Consider the following 21,319-nt stretch of genomic DNA (forward strand, 5'->3'; position numbering starts at 1 on the left):
TATTCAAGCGGTTAGCAATGGGAGCGCACGGATGAGTCGCATTGATGCACGTGAAGTACATCACATACTGTACATCACATTGCACGTACACTGTAACATGCAATGCACAGTCTAGGTCTAGTACACCGTATGTGGTCAGTGCGATGGGTGTAACAAAAGCATCGGAAAACACAATATCAATAAAAACATAAGGGTCAAGTCGTGGACGCATATTTCCGCGCGAACTGTTCATCATCATCACCATCACCAAGCTGTCTTGACCCACCCCTATTCATGTAACTATGCAGCTGGAACTTCAGCCGCAGCAATGGTATCAGTTGCAGCATCAACAGCAATGGCGTCATGGTTGTCTACCTTCTGCTTTGGGGTCAACATCACCTAAAAATATCCATCATCACTGTTTGAATCAGAGGACCAGGACTCGGTACAGTCGTCTTTTTCCTCCTCTTTTCTCGTTTCCACTTCAAAACTTGGATCACAAACACTGTCTTCCATATTCCTACGAGCAGTAGTTTGGGATCAGGCATACTGCTCAAACTGTGTAGGAAGTAAGGTGCACCCACTAGCCTTTGGAGCGCGTGCCTGGTTGGCAGAGAGCATTGGCCACTTGTGACGTCATTGAAATCAGGCCGATATTCTTGCCGTAAATAGGTCATCAGCGACTATAGTTTTTCGTTGAATCGTAGTGATTATTTCTCCATCAGGATTGTATTAGTAACCAAATATGGGAAGTTCAGCACATGGTATAAACTTTCCTGTCAAAGCATACCAAATCTGACAAAGATGGAAATCCTCAAGGTTCCAGTTACAAGAATTTAAATGAAAATACTGAGACCATCACTGTAAGACAATAATTCATCATTTGAAGATGTCTGCCTTTAATAACCATCTTTAATTTCTTTTCTTTTTTTAATGCAAAGGCCAGCACCACAATGCTGATGTGATATTTTCTGCGCTATTTAACGTCTAGGAGTATATGAAACACACATTTAGATGCGGGACTGAAATTTATCTCCCGAATATTAAAGTCACCCTCTGCATATTACCATGCATAAATACAGTGTGATGTTTACAAAGCGAATTTCTCACATGCTTGACTGTGTTCTCACATTAAAGTCTTTTTCTCAAACCAGTGTACAAATGATACACTGGTTTGAATAACCATAGAAAAGGAGCCATGAGACATATGTCTCATGCCTCCTTTTCTGTGGTTAATTTATCATCTATGTATTGCTGGATAGATTGAAGTCTGTCCAGCATTTGCAAATGAAACATAAATATTTGGACATGTATAATTTTTTTTCCACTTCTTAAATGGCTTCAATTCTTTTGTAACTCTTGTTCTATGGTTTGATTGAAATGTCAATTCTTTCTGGAATGTAAATACACCAGAAATGGCTTGCAAACTCATTCAAGCCAGTTGCATTGTAAGTCAAGATAGAATGGCCATTTCACATTTCACAATCAGCCTCACAGTTAACCAATAAATCACAGACTTACCAACCACTATGGCTACCCATTGCTTTGCCTTGGCAGAAGAATTCTTGGGATCCACCAACAAAGCTGTCTCTCTATTACAGACAAAACAAAGGAAATGGCACAAAATTTTGTGATTTCATCCTCATCTAAAATGTGAGAGTATCCAACATTCATTGAAGACAGATTAACATTATTGCTAACATACATGAAAGTCTTATTTTCTTCATCCCCTTTCTTAACTAAAAGAAACAATGTTGTCAAAAGCACAAGTTGTTTTTTTCCCCTACCAATTTGTTTTGCATAGATGCAAACTACAGTCATGTGTACTGTACAGTAATATAATTATTCTCCTTGAACACAAACTATGCTACCCATGAAAGTTGTATATTCCAGTTAGCTCATATCACATTGTACCTTCAGACAAGCATCAAGTAACTCTGCCCCATTCTAGCTCGCTACCAGTATCTTGTCTGAGATGCAAACTCCATTGAAGCAGAATGAGGTAAGTTTCTCTTTACCTGTAGGTGACCAGCCCCCAGTTCTCCATGGCACCAGCAGCAAAGTCTGGAATGGCTATGAGGTCAATCTTTGGCAGTGGGTAGGCAATGTTGAAGTAATCTTTGTAGAAAGGGAGGGTCTTCACTGCCACCTGTAGCGGACAAAGAAATATACCGGATACAATACTTAGGATTAAATTGTGACTTGGAGATATCAGAAGTCTGCTTCAATGAGATAGTATCACCACCACATTATAAGGGCAGCTAATTTTTACCTCTTCATCTGTTATAGACATTATGCTCACGTCTTTTGCCTATAAACTTGATGATTATAAGCTCTTTCCTCAGGATTTTGTGATCCTTCTAAACTTAATCTAATTTTAAGTTTAGCAAGCCAATACAGGTATAGTACTGTGCAACAGTCCAATAGGAGGGCCACGGTGACATGACTAAGATAAGGTAATTTCTACTCATTGGCATCAATTTCCTTCATAATATTTAGGTGATATTCTTACAGCGTATCACCTACTGAATTTGACAAGTGAATCTTTGTTTATTTATCATTCTTTCTTTCTGTCATATTTGGGGATTGATATCTCAACAACGGACTGACCAATTAACATGAAATCAAATCACTATCTGATGACACAAAAATTTTCATGACGATCACTTATAATACCAGTATCTGTTTTGCTATCCAGGCTCCATTTTGTAATTTTCAGACAATGTCCAATTAATAAAAATATCTTTAAAACTGAAAGTCAAATCCTCATCGTTTCCGGTAGGCATAAAGTTCAAGTCACTTTTGATCTTCTTGCACAATGCAGAGCAGTCACGCTATAATAATGCATGCATCAAACTTTAGAAATGCTCAAAGAGACTTCCAGACCAATTTCCTATAGGTTTCAGACAATTCGAGCTTTTCAAAGATTTTGGCTCGCGTGCCTGTCCATGCGTTTTTGTGCACACCATTTAAAAGCAATATGGAAATGTAATTTCCTTGCTCAAGTTGAATTCCTGGTACTACCAGCAGCAGCATTTAAAGACTCCCAGACAACCATAACTAGTCGCGTTATATAATTATGAAATTAAAGTGAGATAGTAAGGAATAATGTCATGTCATTTTCCGAAAACAGACCTCCCCTGACTTTCGGATCCTTTTGCTGCCGCGGGTCACATGTATATAAGGAAAGAGAAAAAAAAAGACACATACCTCTAGAGCAAAGTCCCCTTGCTCTTTCTTCCCAAGTGGTGTGTACACCTTAACAACGACCCCATCAGCCGATTTGCCCTCTACGAAGTCAAATTCACCGACCACAAAGGCAACAAGGTAGGTAGACATGACAGGTGTGGTGCCAAAGGTCACGACCTTTAGACTGGGGTCATCTGGGCTGACCTCTTCACTTGTGGCATTCTGTCAAACAAAAGATTGTGCATATTTTGTTAATATACAGGTACTTTCTAGTAAAGCACATTTTCAGGTTGTTTAAAGTGATACAAGTTTACCTTCATATACACAAAGACTGTGAGAATGCAGCAATATTAATTGAACACATTACTGAAAGTTTGAGGAAAATCGGACAATCTGTTCAAATGTTATGAATTTTTCAAGTTTCAATGCCACCACTGCTGGATGAGAAGACTACTGCAGGTTGCGATGTCACTAGCGTAGAAGGATGTAAAGAATATATAAAGAAAATTCAACATATTTTCACTTTTCTTGCATTATAAAAGAGCACTTTGGGAATGAGTGAATGTGCACTTTGAAAAAAAATCTTCTCATCCAGAGCGACTGCGTAGAAACTTTAAAAATTCACAACTTTTGAATGGTTTGACCGATTTTCCTCAAATTTCCACTGATGTCTTCTACTGATATTGCTGCAGTCTCTCAGTCCACATGTACATGAAGATGGACTTGTCCTTTAAAGGGGATGGCTAGTAACTGATCAGTGGGAATCAGTGGGAATACTGGGGATGATTGTTCCAATCCTTGTGGGTTTCATTTAAGAGTACATTATATATATCTATTGTTGTGTGAAAATGATTTGCTTCAGAACGGTCTTATATTCAAGTAATGTGTAGTTTAATGCCCCGTCACTGTACAGGCATGCTAACCTGGAATCATTAAACTGCACATTACTTGAATATGAGACCATTCTGAAGAAAATAATTTTCACACAACAATAGATACATATTGTACTCTTAAATGAATCCCACAAGAATTGGAACAATCATCCCCTAGCATTCCCCCTGATCAGTTACTAGCCATCCCCTTTAAAGACACTCAGTCGTGGCGAGTGGTTTGTGCGGCACGGAGACGAACGCAACACGCTGCCTCCCCCATTCTGTATCAAATGTAGTGACCCCCGAATGAGAATAGTGCTGGCTCAATGGGTCAGCAAAAATACGATAGGCTACAAGAGAGCTCCATGTGCTTATCTCCTAACCCAAAATGGCTGTCCCAGCGAGCCACGAGAGCTTCCGAATGGACGCACACTCTCAGTGCGCATGCACATGAAGAGAGGCCGAAAGAGCCACGCGTCTTCTGGCCTCTCTCCTCCAATCACCGCAGCTAGCGGTGACAATATTTGTGTATGATGCGTACACACACACACACACGCCGCAGCATCTTCTGGCCTCTCTCCTCCAATCACCGCAGCTCGCGGTGACAATGTTTGTGTATGATGCGTACACACACACGCACACACACACACTTGTCTCAGTGGTAGCATTGCGCAATTGCATGCACGAACTTCGGTCGTTCGGAGTTTACGTACCATTAGGGATGGCGATCAGCTGCCTTTAAGGATGAGATCTTGATATATAGAGTCACAGGCTTCAAAGCCTGTATGAGTTTATTTAGCACCAGATTATCCAAAATTTGAAGAAAAAAATCACAAGTGTAAATAGCCTGTAGGTATGTTGTACAAATGTGGGTGGCATTTTACAAACCCTGCAGCACAGTCATTGGACTATTCTCTGCACCCTCGCAATATCTGCATTAATTACCCTTTTAAGTAGTACATTCTCCCTGCAACTTCTGCATGGAGGATGAACCCAGCACGATGAAGCAACTAAAGCAATGTTATTCAAACTAGAAAAGCACTCTGAGAGCACAGACCTCCGCCAAGTAGCTCAGTTCCACCACTGATCTTGTTCTTTCGTAGACAACAGTGATTTCCATCTATACGTATGCACGCTGAAAGTTGCTCGATTTTCCAATATAGAAAGCCTTTGTTGCGTCATAAACCCTCATCTGCGTGGCGTGCCTTGCCCTAACAGAAACTAGAGCATGCACTTTAGTGCGGGTATAAAAACCCCCAAAATGCGCAGCAAGTTCACTGACCCTACCCGCCAAAGTATCAAAAATCCTTCATAACATCCAAAAGTTACCAGATCACTACCAAAATTCAATTATCCATTCCTTGTGCTATTCTCAACCTTTCCTGTAAGTTTTATCGAAATCCATTCACCACTTTTTGAGTTATTTTGCCCATGGACAAACAAACCAACAAACAGACAAACATCAAAGAAAACATAACCTCCTCCCTTGGCGGAGGTATCAATTATGAATAAGTGTTTGGTACTACAGAACTTGAAAATGGCATACAACACACACATACTGAAGCATTTCGACATGCACTCATCAGAGTAAAATCGCATGAATGAACAGAAAGCCAGAAACGAAACAATATTAAGGAAGCGAGGGAACCATAAGGGCGAAATGGCGAGCCATGATTGGCTGTCAAGGTAAATAAATTAGCCTTGCTGCCAGCCGTTTGGTTGATTAATGCTAAAATACTAAATACTAGTATCAATTATGATTTACCATATTGGAGAGCACAACTTTGTCCTTGGGAGCAATTAGGGTGATGTCAAAGGTTGCCTTGATTGCTGGCTCATCCCAACAGGGGAATGCCCGTCTTGCATCTGTGGCCTAGGTACAAGAAAGGAATACACAATGCAAGATCAAATGAGACAGGAAAACAACAAGCATGTTACATAAAACTTACTTTGGATGCCTACATTTGTACATTATGAATATACACTTAATCAATAAATATCAATGTACTTGTGTACATATTGTCATATTTTTCTGTTTTGGGGATTTTTTTTGGTTACATTCATCTATTTTTCTGATTTATCATCTTACATGGGAGAGGCAAGATAATCACACTCTAATAAAAGATGGTCCCACAAATCTGGGGGATGGTGGCAGAGAAGGGAGAACTTGGATATCTCTGACAACATTGACACCAACAATATAGAGTGATACTGCGACTGAGCTTTGCTTTTAATTTGCCGTCAAATTAAAGGGATGGTACAGTATTGGTTAAGGGGAGAATTCAGCTTTTAACTTTTTGCAGGATACTTAGAAATCATTGTATAAAATGTTAAAAAGTGTACAATTTAAAGAGGAATTCAAAGTTTATTTGATGAAAATTGGTTTTAAAATGGCTGAGATATCGAAAACAAAGTAAAACAAAGTGGTCCTAATAAAAGGTGGGACCCACTTTTATTAAGATCAGTTTCTTTTGGATATCTCAGCCAATTCAAAACCAATTTTCATCGAAGAAACTTTGAATTCCTCTTAGAACTATTTTCTTTTTCATATTTCATAGAAGGTTTCCCATTATCTAAAAAAAAAACAAAACAAAAAAAACTATCAAAATACATTGGAACCTCAAGTCCCATCTGAACCAAAACTGTACTGTCCCTTTAAATTCAAACATGACGAAGGTCTAGCATGGTTGTGATACTGCTTGCCTTTGTCTCCTCCACAGCATGCTTCTCACATTACCATCTTGGCATCTTAGACAGGCAAGTGAGAATACAATATCTTGATCTTGCGGCGTGATGATGTTGAGGTGGAAGTTTGGACCTAGTCCAGCAGGATACAAAGTAAGTTTTGCTTTGGTAGAGATCTTGTTTTTAACGTTCAAAGGAAAGATACATCCTATAGCAAATGATAAATCAGACATTTACTTTGACATAAATGCATGACAAGTTCAAGGTGTCTTTGTCTTTTTTCATTCTTTTATTCTTAACAGAACACTTCGCCATTATGTGTCTAGAAGTAATGGATATATGTGACCCTGCACCTCAAAACAGACAAAAACGCGCCAAACATGAATTTTTAGTTAAGACCATATTCTGAAAGAGCAGACTTTAAGCTTTAAAATGATGTATAATTCAAATCAAATGGACTCTCCTAACCTATCTAAATATTGGAAAGAAAGCACAAACTCAGGAAAAGTGTGAACTGAGAAAAGAGGCTCTGAAGTACAGTGTCTATTCAAGCGCTTAATCTTTTTAATACCAAACCGTGCTGGCTGTGCGATGAATGGGACAAAAAACAGGAAGTAAACCACCAGAGTAACAAAGTGAAGGGATTATCAGATTAAACTGAAATTAAGCATGCCTCAACACTTTCTGTCCATAATTAATGCCAAATTTCAAAGCAGTAGCACTATCCTTTCAAAAGTTATTAGAGTTGAAAGTGACGAGTGTGGACAAGGTTTTTCAGAAATGAAAAAGGGACTCTAAAGACACACCTAATCACACTATTCTACCAAAAATGTTTGAGATAAACTGCTAAAAAAACACACTTTCCTGCCGGTTTTATGATACCAAATTTTAGCATAATGTAAAAGAAGACCTGCTCTTTCAGAAAATATGAAAAAGTCAAGTTCGGCTTGGTTGACCTATTTCACTTATTTTCAGTCCTCACGCAAAATCAATGTGTGCGACTTTATGTTCGTTTTGAGGTGCACGGTCACATACATTGTATGTGCTTTGTATGCTTATCACCAACATGGTGGGAATCAACAGCATCGAGCAATCACAGAAGATTGGTCAGTTGTAGCTGCCCTTGAAGACAGGCATTTTGAGGTTTAATTGCTCTTGATTAAAGTTTATATCACCTACACAATAGACACTGCTTTAGACAAACCAGAGAAAATCCATAATAAGGATATCTCATTGTCATGATAATGTTGCATTGTATGAGTTGTGGGAAGAATCAGTTGATGTTGATGCAATGATTTACAGTCAGGGTATCATCGCCAACATGAATCGTGCTCTTGTTATCGGCGGAACATTAAACCAGCGCTTGATTCCCCAACATGACAGCCATTTCTAGGCAGTAGCAAACCCGAGCAGAATAAAAGTGGCAGTTGTCATTGTGCTTGCATCGTCTGTTGTCTTTGGCAGGAACTGGTTCCTTAAAGAGACTTGCAATTGATCGGGACGAAAAGAATTGTCTTTGTTCTGACTTATCAAAACCATCTTTTTTTAAATTTTTTAACGAGCAAAGAAGATATTAATGAGCACATTACGCTAAAAATTTGGATTGTCAGTCCATTGGCGATGATCTTTTCTATATACCATCCCGATGAAGATATCTCCTTATCAGAAAATTTCTGTAGTGCCTATAGTTCAAAACTTTGTTACAACTGGAATTTATAGAAATTATCAGACAAATTCACGGCAAATGGTACGTTTAAGAATGTGATTTGTTTGACAGCTTGTCTCTTACTGCAACCATCATCTATACACCAGTAGGATGTTTCACTGCATCTTGAGAAGGAGCTTCCTTTCTCCAGAGCTTTCAATTTAGTAGTGTGGAGGTTCATGGGTGGTCTGATTGAACCGTTCTTCATTCCCTGCCTACCTGGGCACATAACAAAGTAATATGGAAATCTGTATCAAAAGAATGAAAACAAATTATCTGCCAGTTTTGTAGCAAACTCTGTCCTACACGATCATAGCGTACCTCAAACTGGGTGACGGCACAGTATCGCTCCTCTCCCCCTGGCGTGGTGTACTTGCTGCGGTAGAACCCCTTCATCTTGTCGTTCAGCTCTCCCGTGAAGACCAGCGCCAGACTGCCGCTGCCGACGGCAAGGCTTGATGGGAAGGTGATGGTGGCCGACTCATTGTCCTTGCTGTAGCTGATGTCTGATGAACCGATCTCTGCCAGCAACATTGACACAAACAAACCTCAATAAAGATACATTGAGTGTACAGTATAGATCTCAATAAAAATTTGAATCCCATCTTGAAGAGGCCCTTCAAAGTTTGATGTCATTTGCGACCACCCCCCCCCCAAAAAAAAAAAAAAAAATGCAGCGAACAGTAGAACATGAATCCTGAAAGCAAGAGAAAATTATAGATCAGCAGAGGGGCAATTCCGCAGTTAGGTGGACATGACATGGATAAAAGAAATGTGCCTCTTTACTTTACTCTTTAATCTAGGTATCAACTAATGCCATGGATGTTCACCAATCATTAAGGTCTTTCAAATTCAGTAGATTTTATCTTTCGTATTGATTGATTTCGCGAGATCTAAAACCATCATTTAAAATGTACATGTGGGACTGGGGATGCTGAAATTCACTTAAATGCAAATTACAGTGGGTTCCTTTGAAATTTTTTCCTCAAAGTTTTGCTAAAGGGTAAAAGATAAATACATTTAAATACTCCAGAAGTCGTGTGACATTTTGTCAATTACAAAAGGGTGAAATGACCTGTGGAATTACTCCGGACAAATGTAACGTTACTAACCGTAACGTTACTAACCATGCTTTTGGGGGTCTAGCTAATAAATTATTGGTCGAACTGCTAAAAAACATTGTGTGAACATTTGTCATGATGCAATAATTGAAATTAATGCAACACTTTGTTTGAAGTAACTTGAATTTTTGCACACTTTTTGTTACAAGACATTGATTTTTTTGTCATGTCCTTTTTTCGTAACGTTACTAACCAGCCCTTTAATTTGCCATAGCAATGCTATTATTTCTTGGATTGTATTCATTCTTTTCTGTATCATAAACCTGGGAATGATGAACATGTTTTTGACATAATTTTGGCTTGAAATGAATAAATGGTAATTTAGTAGTAAAAACATGTATCTAAATTTGTTCAAATGTAACGTTACTAACCGCGGAATTGCCCAGTTGCAATTTTACAAATTTAATTTGGAGATGGAGACAAATTGCAGAAAATACACACCTCGACACGAATCTTGCTATTCACACTTAAGTGTATGAATGATACAAACTTGAAAGCACTTTTGTCTGTATTTAGTGCAAGTAAAAGACAAAACACACAAACTTCATTGGACATTTAACATACACAAGCCCTCATCAAGCCTTGTGCCAAAGGTGACGTTCTACTTACCTTTGTCTTCAGCAGCGAAAGTGGCCTTTGAGATGACAATATCAACACAGTTGAGAACAATCTCATCCACTGCTGATTTGACCTTTAAAAGAAGGGAAGAAAAAAGATGACATTTCAGGGATGATTATAAGAGGATTTCGACATTATGGCTTTTTAATGTTTAGAAACTGTGACACTGCTTCATCTAGGTACCCAGGTCTTTTTCAAAATATTTGTATACATGTGTATTGCAGTAGAGTTGCAGAAAGTGCTATATTGATGTGCAAGATGGAATCTAATACCGTACTGTTAAAGTGGATATTTTCGCACAGTAAATTTTTTGCGCTCGCCCGGGCAAGAAGAGTTTCGTGTGTTTTTAATTCCACGGAATCAAGACATCAACTACTGGAACATATGGCAAGCAAAAATATTCGCAATCTTTTATTTTCGCGCTAGTTTCTGGTTGCGTGAAATGCACGGATATTTCAACACCTTCGGGAAAATTTCCACTTTTATAGTACAACAAACAAACAAAAAAAACAAACAAATAAATTTGTAATGGATCTACCAACTCCTAAAACCTTACCCTAGATTATGGACCTGAAAATTGATTGGGGGGGGGGGGGGTGGGGAAGGAGGAGAAAATGTATAATTGATTGATAACTATATTTACACAGAATTTGCTCTACAACTTTCAAAGCCCTTTTCCTCGAAATAATGTTCCCCCCCCCCCCCCACTTAAAGAAAAGCATGCAAATCCATGTAACATACACTGTATTCAAATAGGAGCCTAGTTTTAGTTTGATCACCAACCGAGAAATCTTTGAATATTTAAATGGCTCTAGAATTTTACAACATAGATAAGATTTCAGAAAGACAGGTGCTGCACTAATGTAGTTTCATTGCTATGAGGCCATGAAGTCACAGTCTTGTATTAAAGTTCGAGTATCTCAGTGGGCTGGAGACTAGCTGGCGACCCGGTGGTGACCCAAGTCTCCTTGGTCGTGAATCAGTCGTGGTTACAAATGTGTACATCTCCTGGAACATACCAGAGTTGAGTCCAGCCAGAGTCTCAGGGAATGTATACATTGCATGTTTGATTTCTTTGGGGATCGGGGACTCTTTTCAGTTTCCAGCTGGTCGCAGGGACGCCTTCATGATGTCCCTTTCCAATCAAGCCAAGTCATGGAGATTAATTTTATTTGCGAGGTCTCCAAAGACATCTCCCCAAATTTGCACAGACTGACTGGTGACCTAGCTACCAGAGATGTTGCAGCGGAGACGACTCACTTGGCGATGGAGGTGTCTTGCAGCGACATCTCTTTGACTTCTGGATGAATGAATCATCACTTAATTTGAAGACATCTATGAAGCTGCCGTGGATCGAGTCGCCTTCTTGGTGAGGGCATGAGCCATTTGTTTGTTTGTTTGTTTGTTTTGACTTTTGGGACTACTGTAAAAGTGGATATTTTCGCGTGACTAATTTTTCGCGCTTGGCCCCATAAGAAGAGTTTCGCGTGTTTTTTAATTCCACGGAATCAAGACATCAAGCACAGGAACATATGGCAAGCAAAAATATTCGTGTGCTTTTATTTTCGCGCTAGTTTCTGGTTGCGCGAAATGCGCGAAGATTTCAACACCGCGAAAATTTCCACTTTTACAGTAGTTTAGTCTAACGTTAGATACACAAGTCATAGTGACCAATATATAACATAGTCATTGTGACTGTCGCATCGATGTTTCCTCCACTGCGGCTCCAGTGCTTGACAACTAGACTGTGTACAATGAGCGCCCCGGGGTTACTCTAGTGCATGAGTGAGATACCGTCCCGTACACCAGGCCAGTTCACTTCTTTACTGTTTGTTGTATGGCCACGAAAATGGGACTCTAGCTCTCCTAACCCCGGGACGCTCCGTGTACACAGTTATACTGCGTGTTGGGGCTGGTCGCAGTTATAGCTCTCCCAGTCCCACTTCCTGCTTTCACAACTCAATACTTTCCATGCTCTGAAACTTTGTCTCTCACAGGTCATTTATTCTGCTGTACGTGCTGCTGCTAACTAACTGTTAGTGTTAGCATTAAACTAGTACACTTACTAGTAGGCCAACTCTTAACTTAACACTAACAAGGTAACAGCTGGTAGATATCTAAACGACTAATTACAGGGTGAGGGATGAGGAAAATGTAACAAAGTGTAACGTTAGGTCAGTATTTACCTGGACGGTGACGGTTTCCTTGCCAGAGAAGGTGAATTTCTCTAGGTCCGGTTTCAGACTGATTTTGTAATTCACGGGGACAACCGTGGAAGGGAGACGCTCGAATGGTTTCTTCTCCGGCATTTTGAAAGAGTAACGTTGCACTCACTTGCAGTATGGAGCTCCAGCTGTGTACTTGCACTGCCACTGTGCGTGTCTGTAGACTGTACTAGTGTGACGTTTATACTAGCTTCTGAACAGTTATAATGAAAAACGTCGGGGGAATAAATTATTAATTTAATAAAGAGCAGCCAGTTAGCCTTCTCTACTTGTAAAGCTGACTAACGTTAGATTTACACTTCAAAGTTTCAAGAATACGACTCCGGAAAGTAACGGTGTGATAGGTATTTGGCAGCGGAGTAACTAGGGAGCGGAGCGGAGGTCGTACAGGCTGGTGTGATTGCGAACTATACTAGTGCGGCTGCGGGTGAATGAATGCAGCAGCTAGCAAGCCTGGCTGTGGCCCCGCTGCTGTGGTTGTAGCGGTACGGTAGTTACGCTCCTGTGTTGTGTTCTTCGCGTCCCACAGTGACACAGCATCATTGCCATGTGTGAAATTGTGTAGGATACAACCTCTACTCTGTCACACGTGACAGCGATAGGAGTGAGGGCGCCATCAGCGACGGGCTGACGTCAGGGATCTCTCAACCTCCCCCTCTGGATTTTGACTACACTTGGCAAGAATCGTATCTCATTTCATACTACCTTGATGAAGGGAAAAAATTAGTCAATTCGGATTTTTTGGTTATTATTATCATACCTTCAAAATAGTATTTCAGTTTAGATGAAACATTGCGTATCTTTTGTTTCGGCCACTCAAACGGCTACAATAAATTTCACCCGAGAATCAAGTTCAGAAGTTTTGGCTAACTGAACGTTTTTCGAACATTTTCAGAAAGTCCCTTTCCTAACGATTGTGAAGAAAGCATATGCATCTTTTGATTTGTTTCATTTATGTGAACACTGATAAAAACTCACGCTCAGTCGTAAGACTGTTTTCAGTAAGTCCGTATAATGGTTATACATGCATCACGTATAGTGTACTCAAATTAGCAAAAATAAAGCAAACATAAAATTTAATGGAACAATCCAAATGAATGTATACTGAACTAAGAAATATTTATTGCCAAAAAATTATGATAAAAATACAAATTAGAAATCTAGCAACATGGAGAAAGCTATATTAGGATAAAACAATTAGAACAGCAAAATCATAAACAAAAACAACTTGAATAACAAAAAGGAACAAGCGATATCAGTCGAATCTAAAAAAAAATAGAAAAATCAATCAGAACTGATTAGTTCTTGAAAGATCGAGTATTTTGTCTGTTTACTGCTTTTCTGTGGTAAACTGTTGAACAATTTAGCCACTATAATTGATACGAAAACCATGTGTTGATTTCACAACAAAAAAGTTTGCATTGCATGGGTTTTGATAATTTGACTGTTGAATGAAAAAGTTTTTTTATTATTTTACATTGTAATTGACAGCTGAGATAGCTAGGGAGCAGGGTTAATAAAAAGCCTTTTTTAAAGCTTTTTTTTTAATCTTAGCATTCATCAGGCAGTCAATTCGTGGTCTTTAATGGAAACCTGCATATCTACTGTGTTGATAATCTACTATAAGAACTAACTATAAAGGGCTCTATTTTGGAAAATTTGAAGGGGTTTACGTGGTTTAGGAGCGGCGTATAGGTTTAACACCGCGTGCTGCAATAACCGAAGTGAGGACGAATCATCTTGTCATAAATTACTGATTTGCATAGTAACTCCAGCTTGATGGCCATTCTTATCGTTTTGTTTTGTTTTCGAGAGGCCAAAAAACGAATTTTATTCTGCTTCAATTTTAGCACAGACTATGACGCTCCAAGTTTTTTATTTTAAAAAAAAAGTATGAAATTGCACTGGAAATCTTATGACTTACAGTTACAGAAACCCTACAAACCCATACCTATATTACATTGACCACAACATTGCCTAATGAAGCCACGGTCATACTGACAAAACATCACGAAGTTTAAATGAATTGCAGATTTTACTGTTCTCGAAATTTTGACCGCACACTCCACGAAAGTTTCTCGCGAAGCTTATCACGCGAACTATAGAGAAATTTCCCGCCCCCCCCCCCCCCCCATCCGCAAATTTTCTCGAAGTTTGTGCAGTTGGAACGCCGCAACTGAAACTTTGAAAAGTTTGTCACGTGACCAATCAACCACCTGTTTGGGGTCGGTGCGCGGTCATTAGGATGTACGTGTGTGCATTGTTACGTCACAGTGAAAGCTGTCAGACGGCACGCGTTTGATCGTTTAAGTTTGTGGCGCATGCGCATCAGTGACCCAAATTTCGAGGCGAAAAAGTTCCGAAACTTTGACCGCCAGTGTGGACGGACGAGCAACTAAATTTCTCGAAGCTAGATTTCGTGATGGTTTGTAAATGTGGCCGCGTTGTTTTTGTAAGTCTAGGCGTGCTCCCTTCCTCGCCTCCCCCACCCCACATTCACAATAAGAACACAATCAGCCTTATATCTTCAACAAATTTACATTTTGAAGGCTACATAGATGATTTATAGAGATTTGGGAAACCATTCACTTAACCCTAACTAGGCGGGGGGGGGGGGGGGGGGGGGAGCTCCGAGCCCCCCTCGACGTTCCGCGCGATGTATCGCAATCTCAAAAAGCTTTCGCCGCGACGTTTCATGACTTTTTTTCTTTCGAGTCTCGCGCATCTTTTGACACCAAATTTGCGACTCCCGGGCGCGCGATTCCGAAGTTACGCATAAATATGTTCATGCATGACAGACCAATAATTGCTCAAAAACGTGAATTCGTGTACAATTTCAATGCAAACTGTGCTTACAGGCAAATTTCATAAAAGCATGATTATTTTGGTGTTTTATTAATCATAATCAATGAATAACATATTTTCTTGTTCGGAGCGATGTCGCGGACAAATTTCATCGAAAAAACAATGAAAAACATGAAGTCGAAAAAACACAGAAATACATAAGAAATTCCAAAAACAATAAAATACTTACGAATTTTCTCTGATATCACAATTTTTTTAATTACATTTGTTAAGGACACTAAAAAGAATATTTACACAAAAAATGTGCCTGTTTTGAGCTTTATTTTGTGATTTATACCAAATAGTCTGATTTCATGCACCATTATGCATAAATTAGCATAATTTAGCATAAATGATAACTTTTTGAAAAATTAACTTCAAGGTATTTTAGATTTCATCATAGGATATGTGTGTGCCAATTTTCGTCGCGATCGCGCGGTCGACGGCCGAGATCTGGAGGGGGAAGGGGGGGGGGGGCCTGGGAGCCTCCCCCCCCCCCCGGCTCTATCAACTACCTAAATAACCCGGCCTAGTTAGGGTTAAAAGATTACTCTTTGCAGCAGCTCAACCTCCTCACTCTCTCCCTTGAATCATTTGACAAGATCTCACTGTTTTTCAACACTCGAAATTTCGGATGTCGAACTGAAATGGCCAAAATGGAAATAAAGTATATAATTACCAAAAAAAAAAGTGCCCACTCCGCCGAAATGGCAGCAAGTGAGCTCCGATGGTCGGAGGTCAATGGCATCAATTACTACTTCTAATTTACTGCATAATTAATTCGAATACTGAATATGATCATATGTAATAATCTCTCCGTTAACAAATTAGCGTTTCTCCGAAGGTACAGCGAACATTAGGAGGGTTTTTTTTTTATTTTTTTGAATTCGAATACTGAATATGATCATATGTCATAATCTCTCCGTTAACAAATTAGCGTTTCACCGAAGGTACAGTGAACATTAGGAGGTTTTTTTTTTTTTTGTCCCATGATACATGTATTGAAATTTACGCAAAATTCACGCTAAGCTGAACTGGCACATAAAAAGAACGGTACTACTCTTGAAATATTGACATCTGCAGTATATGCAATAACTTATGAGGTATATAAGATAGACCTATTAAATGTGCATTCTCGTAAATTAAACATAATGTGCGGTTACTGACATACCCGTTGCATAAAAGTTACTATTATGGTAACTTTGCCATCCAATGGTAACTACCATGGCAACAATAGTCAACAGCCAATCAAAATCAAGAATTCTATGAAAGTTACCATTGGATGGCAAAGTTACCATAATAGTAACTTTTATGCAACGGGCCCCAGTAGGCCTATATACCAGAACTTTTTTTTTTCAGAACTAAATAGTATCACAATTGTACGCTTTCCAAAGACAATCCAGAATGTCGCCCAACCCTGTCAGTAAATTTGTTCTTTAATTGTTCGATTGCATATCCGGAGCAAAATAATATTTTGTATCGCTCGAAAGAAGTTGAAAAATAAGTAATCAACGCAATGTCCTTGTTGTTTTCGTCAACTTCAGAGTAATATAGTGTTAATGGGCTAAAAAACGGAAATATCAAAATCCAAACCTCCGAATGAAAATTACAATTGGATACAAACCAATGCTTCAACAAGTTTATGGTACTTCAGTGATGTATGCACATCTAACTGTGTCTTTGCGATTCCTTTTCATCTTGCTAAAATTGCTCAAGCATCAAACATCATCATTAAAACATCAAATAACGCATATAAAGACGCACATACGCACATACAATCGCAAGTGGAACCAGCGGCTGGTTTTCAACCCTTTTGAAGGAAATTAATATTACGAGAAAAACTATACTACATACATACGCCGGAGAACTACCTCACGCATGTCCCCTCTAGTTAACTATAATTATGTGTCACTGTTTATGCGTCTGCCTGTTTGTGTTTCGCTTGTGCCATCTTTGGCCAATCAATGACGAGGATTATTTTGTGGATGCCGAGACTCCATTGGCTGCAAACCTGACCAATCAGCAACCTGTTTTTCCGCGTTTCACTTTGAATTATCCCTCTTCTCCCAGTTCGCATACGAGCTCAACTTGTTGACTTAAAAACAAACAAATCAAAGTTCCATCTGAAGGTAGGGAAACACTTCTTGTTGTTTCTTTGCAGGCTTATCACCGTATAATATGAGAAATGCCCTCCTATTTCCGATCTCTCTTGAAAAAAGAAAGAAAACAAAAAACAATAAAAAATTGAAGCTTCCTTTTCACATTTCAATGTGTAATCATTGTAATGATAAAGATCGTTATCAAAGTCATTACTACTACTACTATTTCAACTACTACTACTATTCTACTACTACTGCTACTACTGCTGCTACTACTTCTACTACTACTACTACTACAACTACAATATATTACTACCATCAACCATCACCATCCTCACATTATCATAATTTCTGGCTCTTTCAATGTGTTTGTTTTCTTTCTTTAATGGGAACAGCTGCTCATCAAAGTGCATTTTGTCAGCACAAACCAAAATGTTTCATGTATATTTGGCCTTGATTGAAAGGTTCTTTGTTATTTGTGTGTGTGTGTGTGTGTGTGTGTGTGTGTGTGTGTGTGTACGTGTGTGTGTGTGTGTGTGTGTGCGTCTGCCACTGTCTGTCTGTCCGCCATAGCCAGCCATAGCAAGCCATTAAACTACTATTCACACCTCTCAGTTTACCTATTTTTTAATCAGTATGATGAAGTGAGCCATTCATGACCAAAAATTGAAATATTCCATTTAATATTCATTCAGTTCCAAGCTTATCAATTGAGTCATCAGAAAATGGAGGGTTGTCGCCGGAACGCCGATACCTGGACTTATGTTTAAACTACTTAGTAGTTTTCACGTTTCTACCAATCTAATCCCAGATAAACTGTGGAAAGGAGCAAATGGCATTTTCTTCAATAGAATTACAACTTGATACTGGTGCTATAGATATACATGTACAATGTATATTCATTTCTACCTAGAGCAAAAGTGTTGTTTCATAAATATTCATAAACACTTGTGAACTGATGCTTGCGGCCCTTCAAAAAAACAATTATTACCTAAACTGGCAATTAACATATATATAACTATTACAACTCAGTCTACATTCTTCCGGTCCCACTACTTCCACTGCATATCAAGACAGTGAGTTTGTTCACAAGTCCACACAGGTTTATGCAGGTATTCATAGGCGGATCCAGGAATTCCGTACAGGGGAGGCACCTTTACAAAATTAAAGGGGGGGGGGGGGACACACTCCCTATTTCTTTTGTTTTAACAAAAAAAAAAAAACAAAGACAAAAAAAAAAAGAGGGGCCGCATGCCTGGTGCGTCCCCCCTTCTTTTACGCTATCTAGATTGCATGTTAATTGAATAAAATAATGTTAGAGTTCAGTTTCCCACTGCCTATGACAGAAGTGATCAGCTCTTGAATAATGACATCATGTAATTTGCAGGAATAAATCTTCATGATACAAAGTATATGCACCTTCACAAAGACTCGGACAAGTTTTTACTTATCACCTGTTTTTACAGATAACTTATTTTGTTTTTGTTTTTCTCATAGGTCTTTATATACACAATAACTGCCAGCAGTCTGATCGCAACAGTGCCACACAACAGATGTGTCCACTGTTATTCCAGTGGACATTATGAGGTCTCTTTACATACATATATGACAAAAACCTCACACACAACACATGAACCTCCTACTTCTTCCAATACTAGAAATAGTACAGCTTATGTGTAGCTGGTTTCTATTTTGCATATCTGATGACTTGTACGCAGTATGGACATGGGCTGCGGAACACTTACTGACGAGTTTAATAATAACCTTGGCCAGGGGATGCAAAACACACAGACACGTTCACACACACACATACACACACTAAGCTCTTCAAAAGGAATATAAAAAAAGAAATCAGGGAAAAAATTACAACAAACCATATGACTTCCTGAGGGTTCTGCCCAGAGACTCTTCCCATAAGAGGGTTGAGGGGAGACCATTGACCCATGACCTCCCCCCCCCCCACACACACACAATGCTCTGTGGCCACGTGTGCTACTGTTTACAATCAAATTGCTGTTGCTGCTTTTCATTCATTACATGGTTCTTGTTATCTATCACTTCTTATCTACAAGAGAAGACTTTTGCAAAAGGGACAGTGACTCAGTAAAAGATGTTTTTATTGCTCTCTTTTTCAGTTTTGACATGTACTCCAAGGAAGCACAATTTAATCTTGAGCCACATGTTTAATAAAGAAATGCAGCAGACTTCATGGAAGTCAACATCGCATAAGTTGCGAAATCACATAAGTCAACACTATGAAACAAGACACTCAACGAGTCTAGCTCTCACCAGAGTATCACAATTTCACCGTCCATGTAATCTTGCAGACCATTTACCTCAGGGTCCATCCTCTGATCTGCATGGAACAAACTTGAAACTACAGTGTACAATCACCAATCTACTTAGTACTCATAAAAATACCTTTACTTATAATTTCAGGTCTGCTTTGCATTCAGGTTGGGTTTAGGGCGATAGAATGTACTTACACTGCTCAGTGTGTGAAAATATCTGATCAGCATGGCATAGACATTGCACAAGCTAATGAGCACTGCAGGCACATTTTCCCCCCGTCTTTACATCAATATAGAATAGGCATCATAGTTCAATTATGGGACTACTGTAAGAGAGCTCATCTGGACTGCAGAATAGGTCCTTTCACTTTATTCAATAAGCATTCTTTGATTATAGTGGTTGCTACAGCTTTTCTTGCCAAATGTAACAATGCTTTTATAGCAAGAGCACCACCGGGAAGAAAGACAGAATTCTCCTGGCTAAACTGTACATTTCTGCTGTCAAAAAGAACTTTTAGTACTTACACAACTTGCCGTGGAACTAATAAAGGCTGTGTCTGTTGTGCTTCATGTGTATCTACAAAGGCATTTTTCTCTGATCAATGGCAGGTGCATGACCAATTATATACAGGATTCAAATGCTATCTCATACTGAGAATGGCAAACAGTAATAATTATCATAAAGATTTCATCAGTGAGAATTTTACATGACCGAATACACCCTTAACTTCAAAGTATAACAAGAATATGCATCTGTGGGACAACATTAAAATTCATAACACATCTTTTGCTTTAGTGCAATATCTTAAGCTATTGAGGTGTATTTTTCGAGTTTTGTTCATGTGAATCCAGAAAAGAGTATGCAGAATTGGCACAACTAGAACGAAAGTTGTTATCATAACAGATTGCACAAACGTACATGTATGTTGTCAAAACTAAAAGTTGTTTTAGGTTGTAATCTGTACCCTTTTACAAACAGACATCTACACATAGTGTAGTGTTCATAGGTCACATGAATTAAGCAATTAGTTTTCCTCCTTGTCTCAAATATTTGCACATCTTTTTGTTCTTTAAGAGAGAAAAAAAAAAACAACTAACCAGTGTACTCTAATAATATAGAAGTCCTTGGGACCAGTAGTTTTCTTTTGTTATACATGTACAGTATCTACAAATTGTAAATTTTGTTATAATTGAACAGCACAGTGTATAAGCATAATAATTATATAGATGATAAAGTTGGGCCCTGAATTTTTATTTCGCTGTAATGAGAATTTCGTTTCAGCCATGTTTGTTATAAAGGGAGTGCACTGTGTAGCTGAAAAGGGAAGATAACACAAAGAGCCACTAAGGGCAAGATTTGGTCATGGGAAATATAACCTCAAAATATGGTTAATCGCAAAACAACCTCCGCTCCTGGTTCAGTCCGTCACTTGTATAATTCTTACAATGCCCATAACCGAAATACCCTTACTCTTGCTACAAAGGATCAAGTGTTGCATACATCCCATGCTGTTAAATGTGATACAGGCAAAGCCAGATGGACTACATAAAGAACTTCATCGAGAGCTTGTCAGTTTGTTGAGCTTATGGTGCCATTTTGACAGAGTCACAGAAGTTCTGTAAAAATGGTGACATACTAAACGCCTCCCTACACACCATACACAGCACTGCACACTGGCAGTGGTCTGATG

At 38.9% G+C, this 21,319-nt stretch overlaps 1 protein-coding gene across 1 annotated transcript in view; it reads right to left on the reverse strand.

The window, feature by feature from the left end:
• Positions 1–12,478, reverse strand: part of LOC139729562 (puromycin-sensitive aminopeptidase-like) — a 38,091-nt gene extending 25,613 nt beyond the window's left edge. The window contains exons 1-7 of the mRNA XM_071640487.1: positions 12,356–12,478; positions 10,161–10,242; positions 8,752–8,951; positions 5,806–5,913; positions 3,190–3,390; positions 1,998–2,128; positions 1,501–1,571 (exon numbers count right to left, since the gene is read on the reverse strand). Of these exons, the coding sequence (XP_071496588.1) occupies positions 1,501–1,571; positions 1,998–2,128; positions 3,190–3,390; positions 5,806–5,913; positions 8,752–8,951; positions 10,161–10,242; positions 12,356–12,478 (916 nt within the window). The remainder of the gene's footprint in view (positions 1–1,500; positions 1,572–1,997; positions 2,129–3,189; positions 3,391–5,805; positions 5,914–8,751; positions 8,952–10,160; positions 10,243–12,355) is intronic.
• Between the last annotated feature and the right edge of the window lie 8,841 nt (positions 12,479–21,319).

This window comes from Diadema antillarum, unplaced genomic scaffold (genome assembly GCF_040938485.1).
Source record: "Diadema antillarum isolate AM-2024a unplaced genomic scaffold, OU_Dant_1.0 seq00000246_RagTag, whole genome shotgun sequence".
Lineage (NCBI taxonomy): Eukaryota > Metazoa > Echinodermata > Echinoidea > Diadematoida > Diadematidae > Diadema > Diadema antillarum.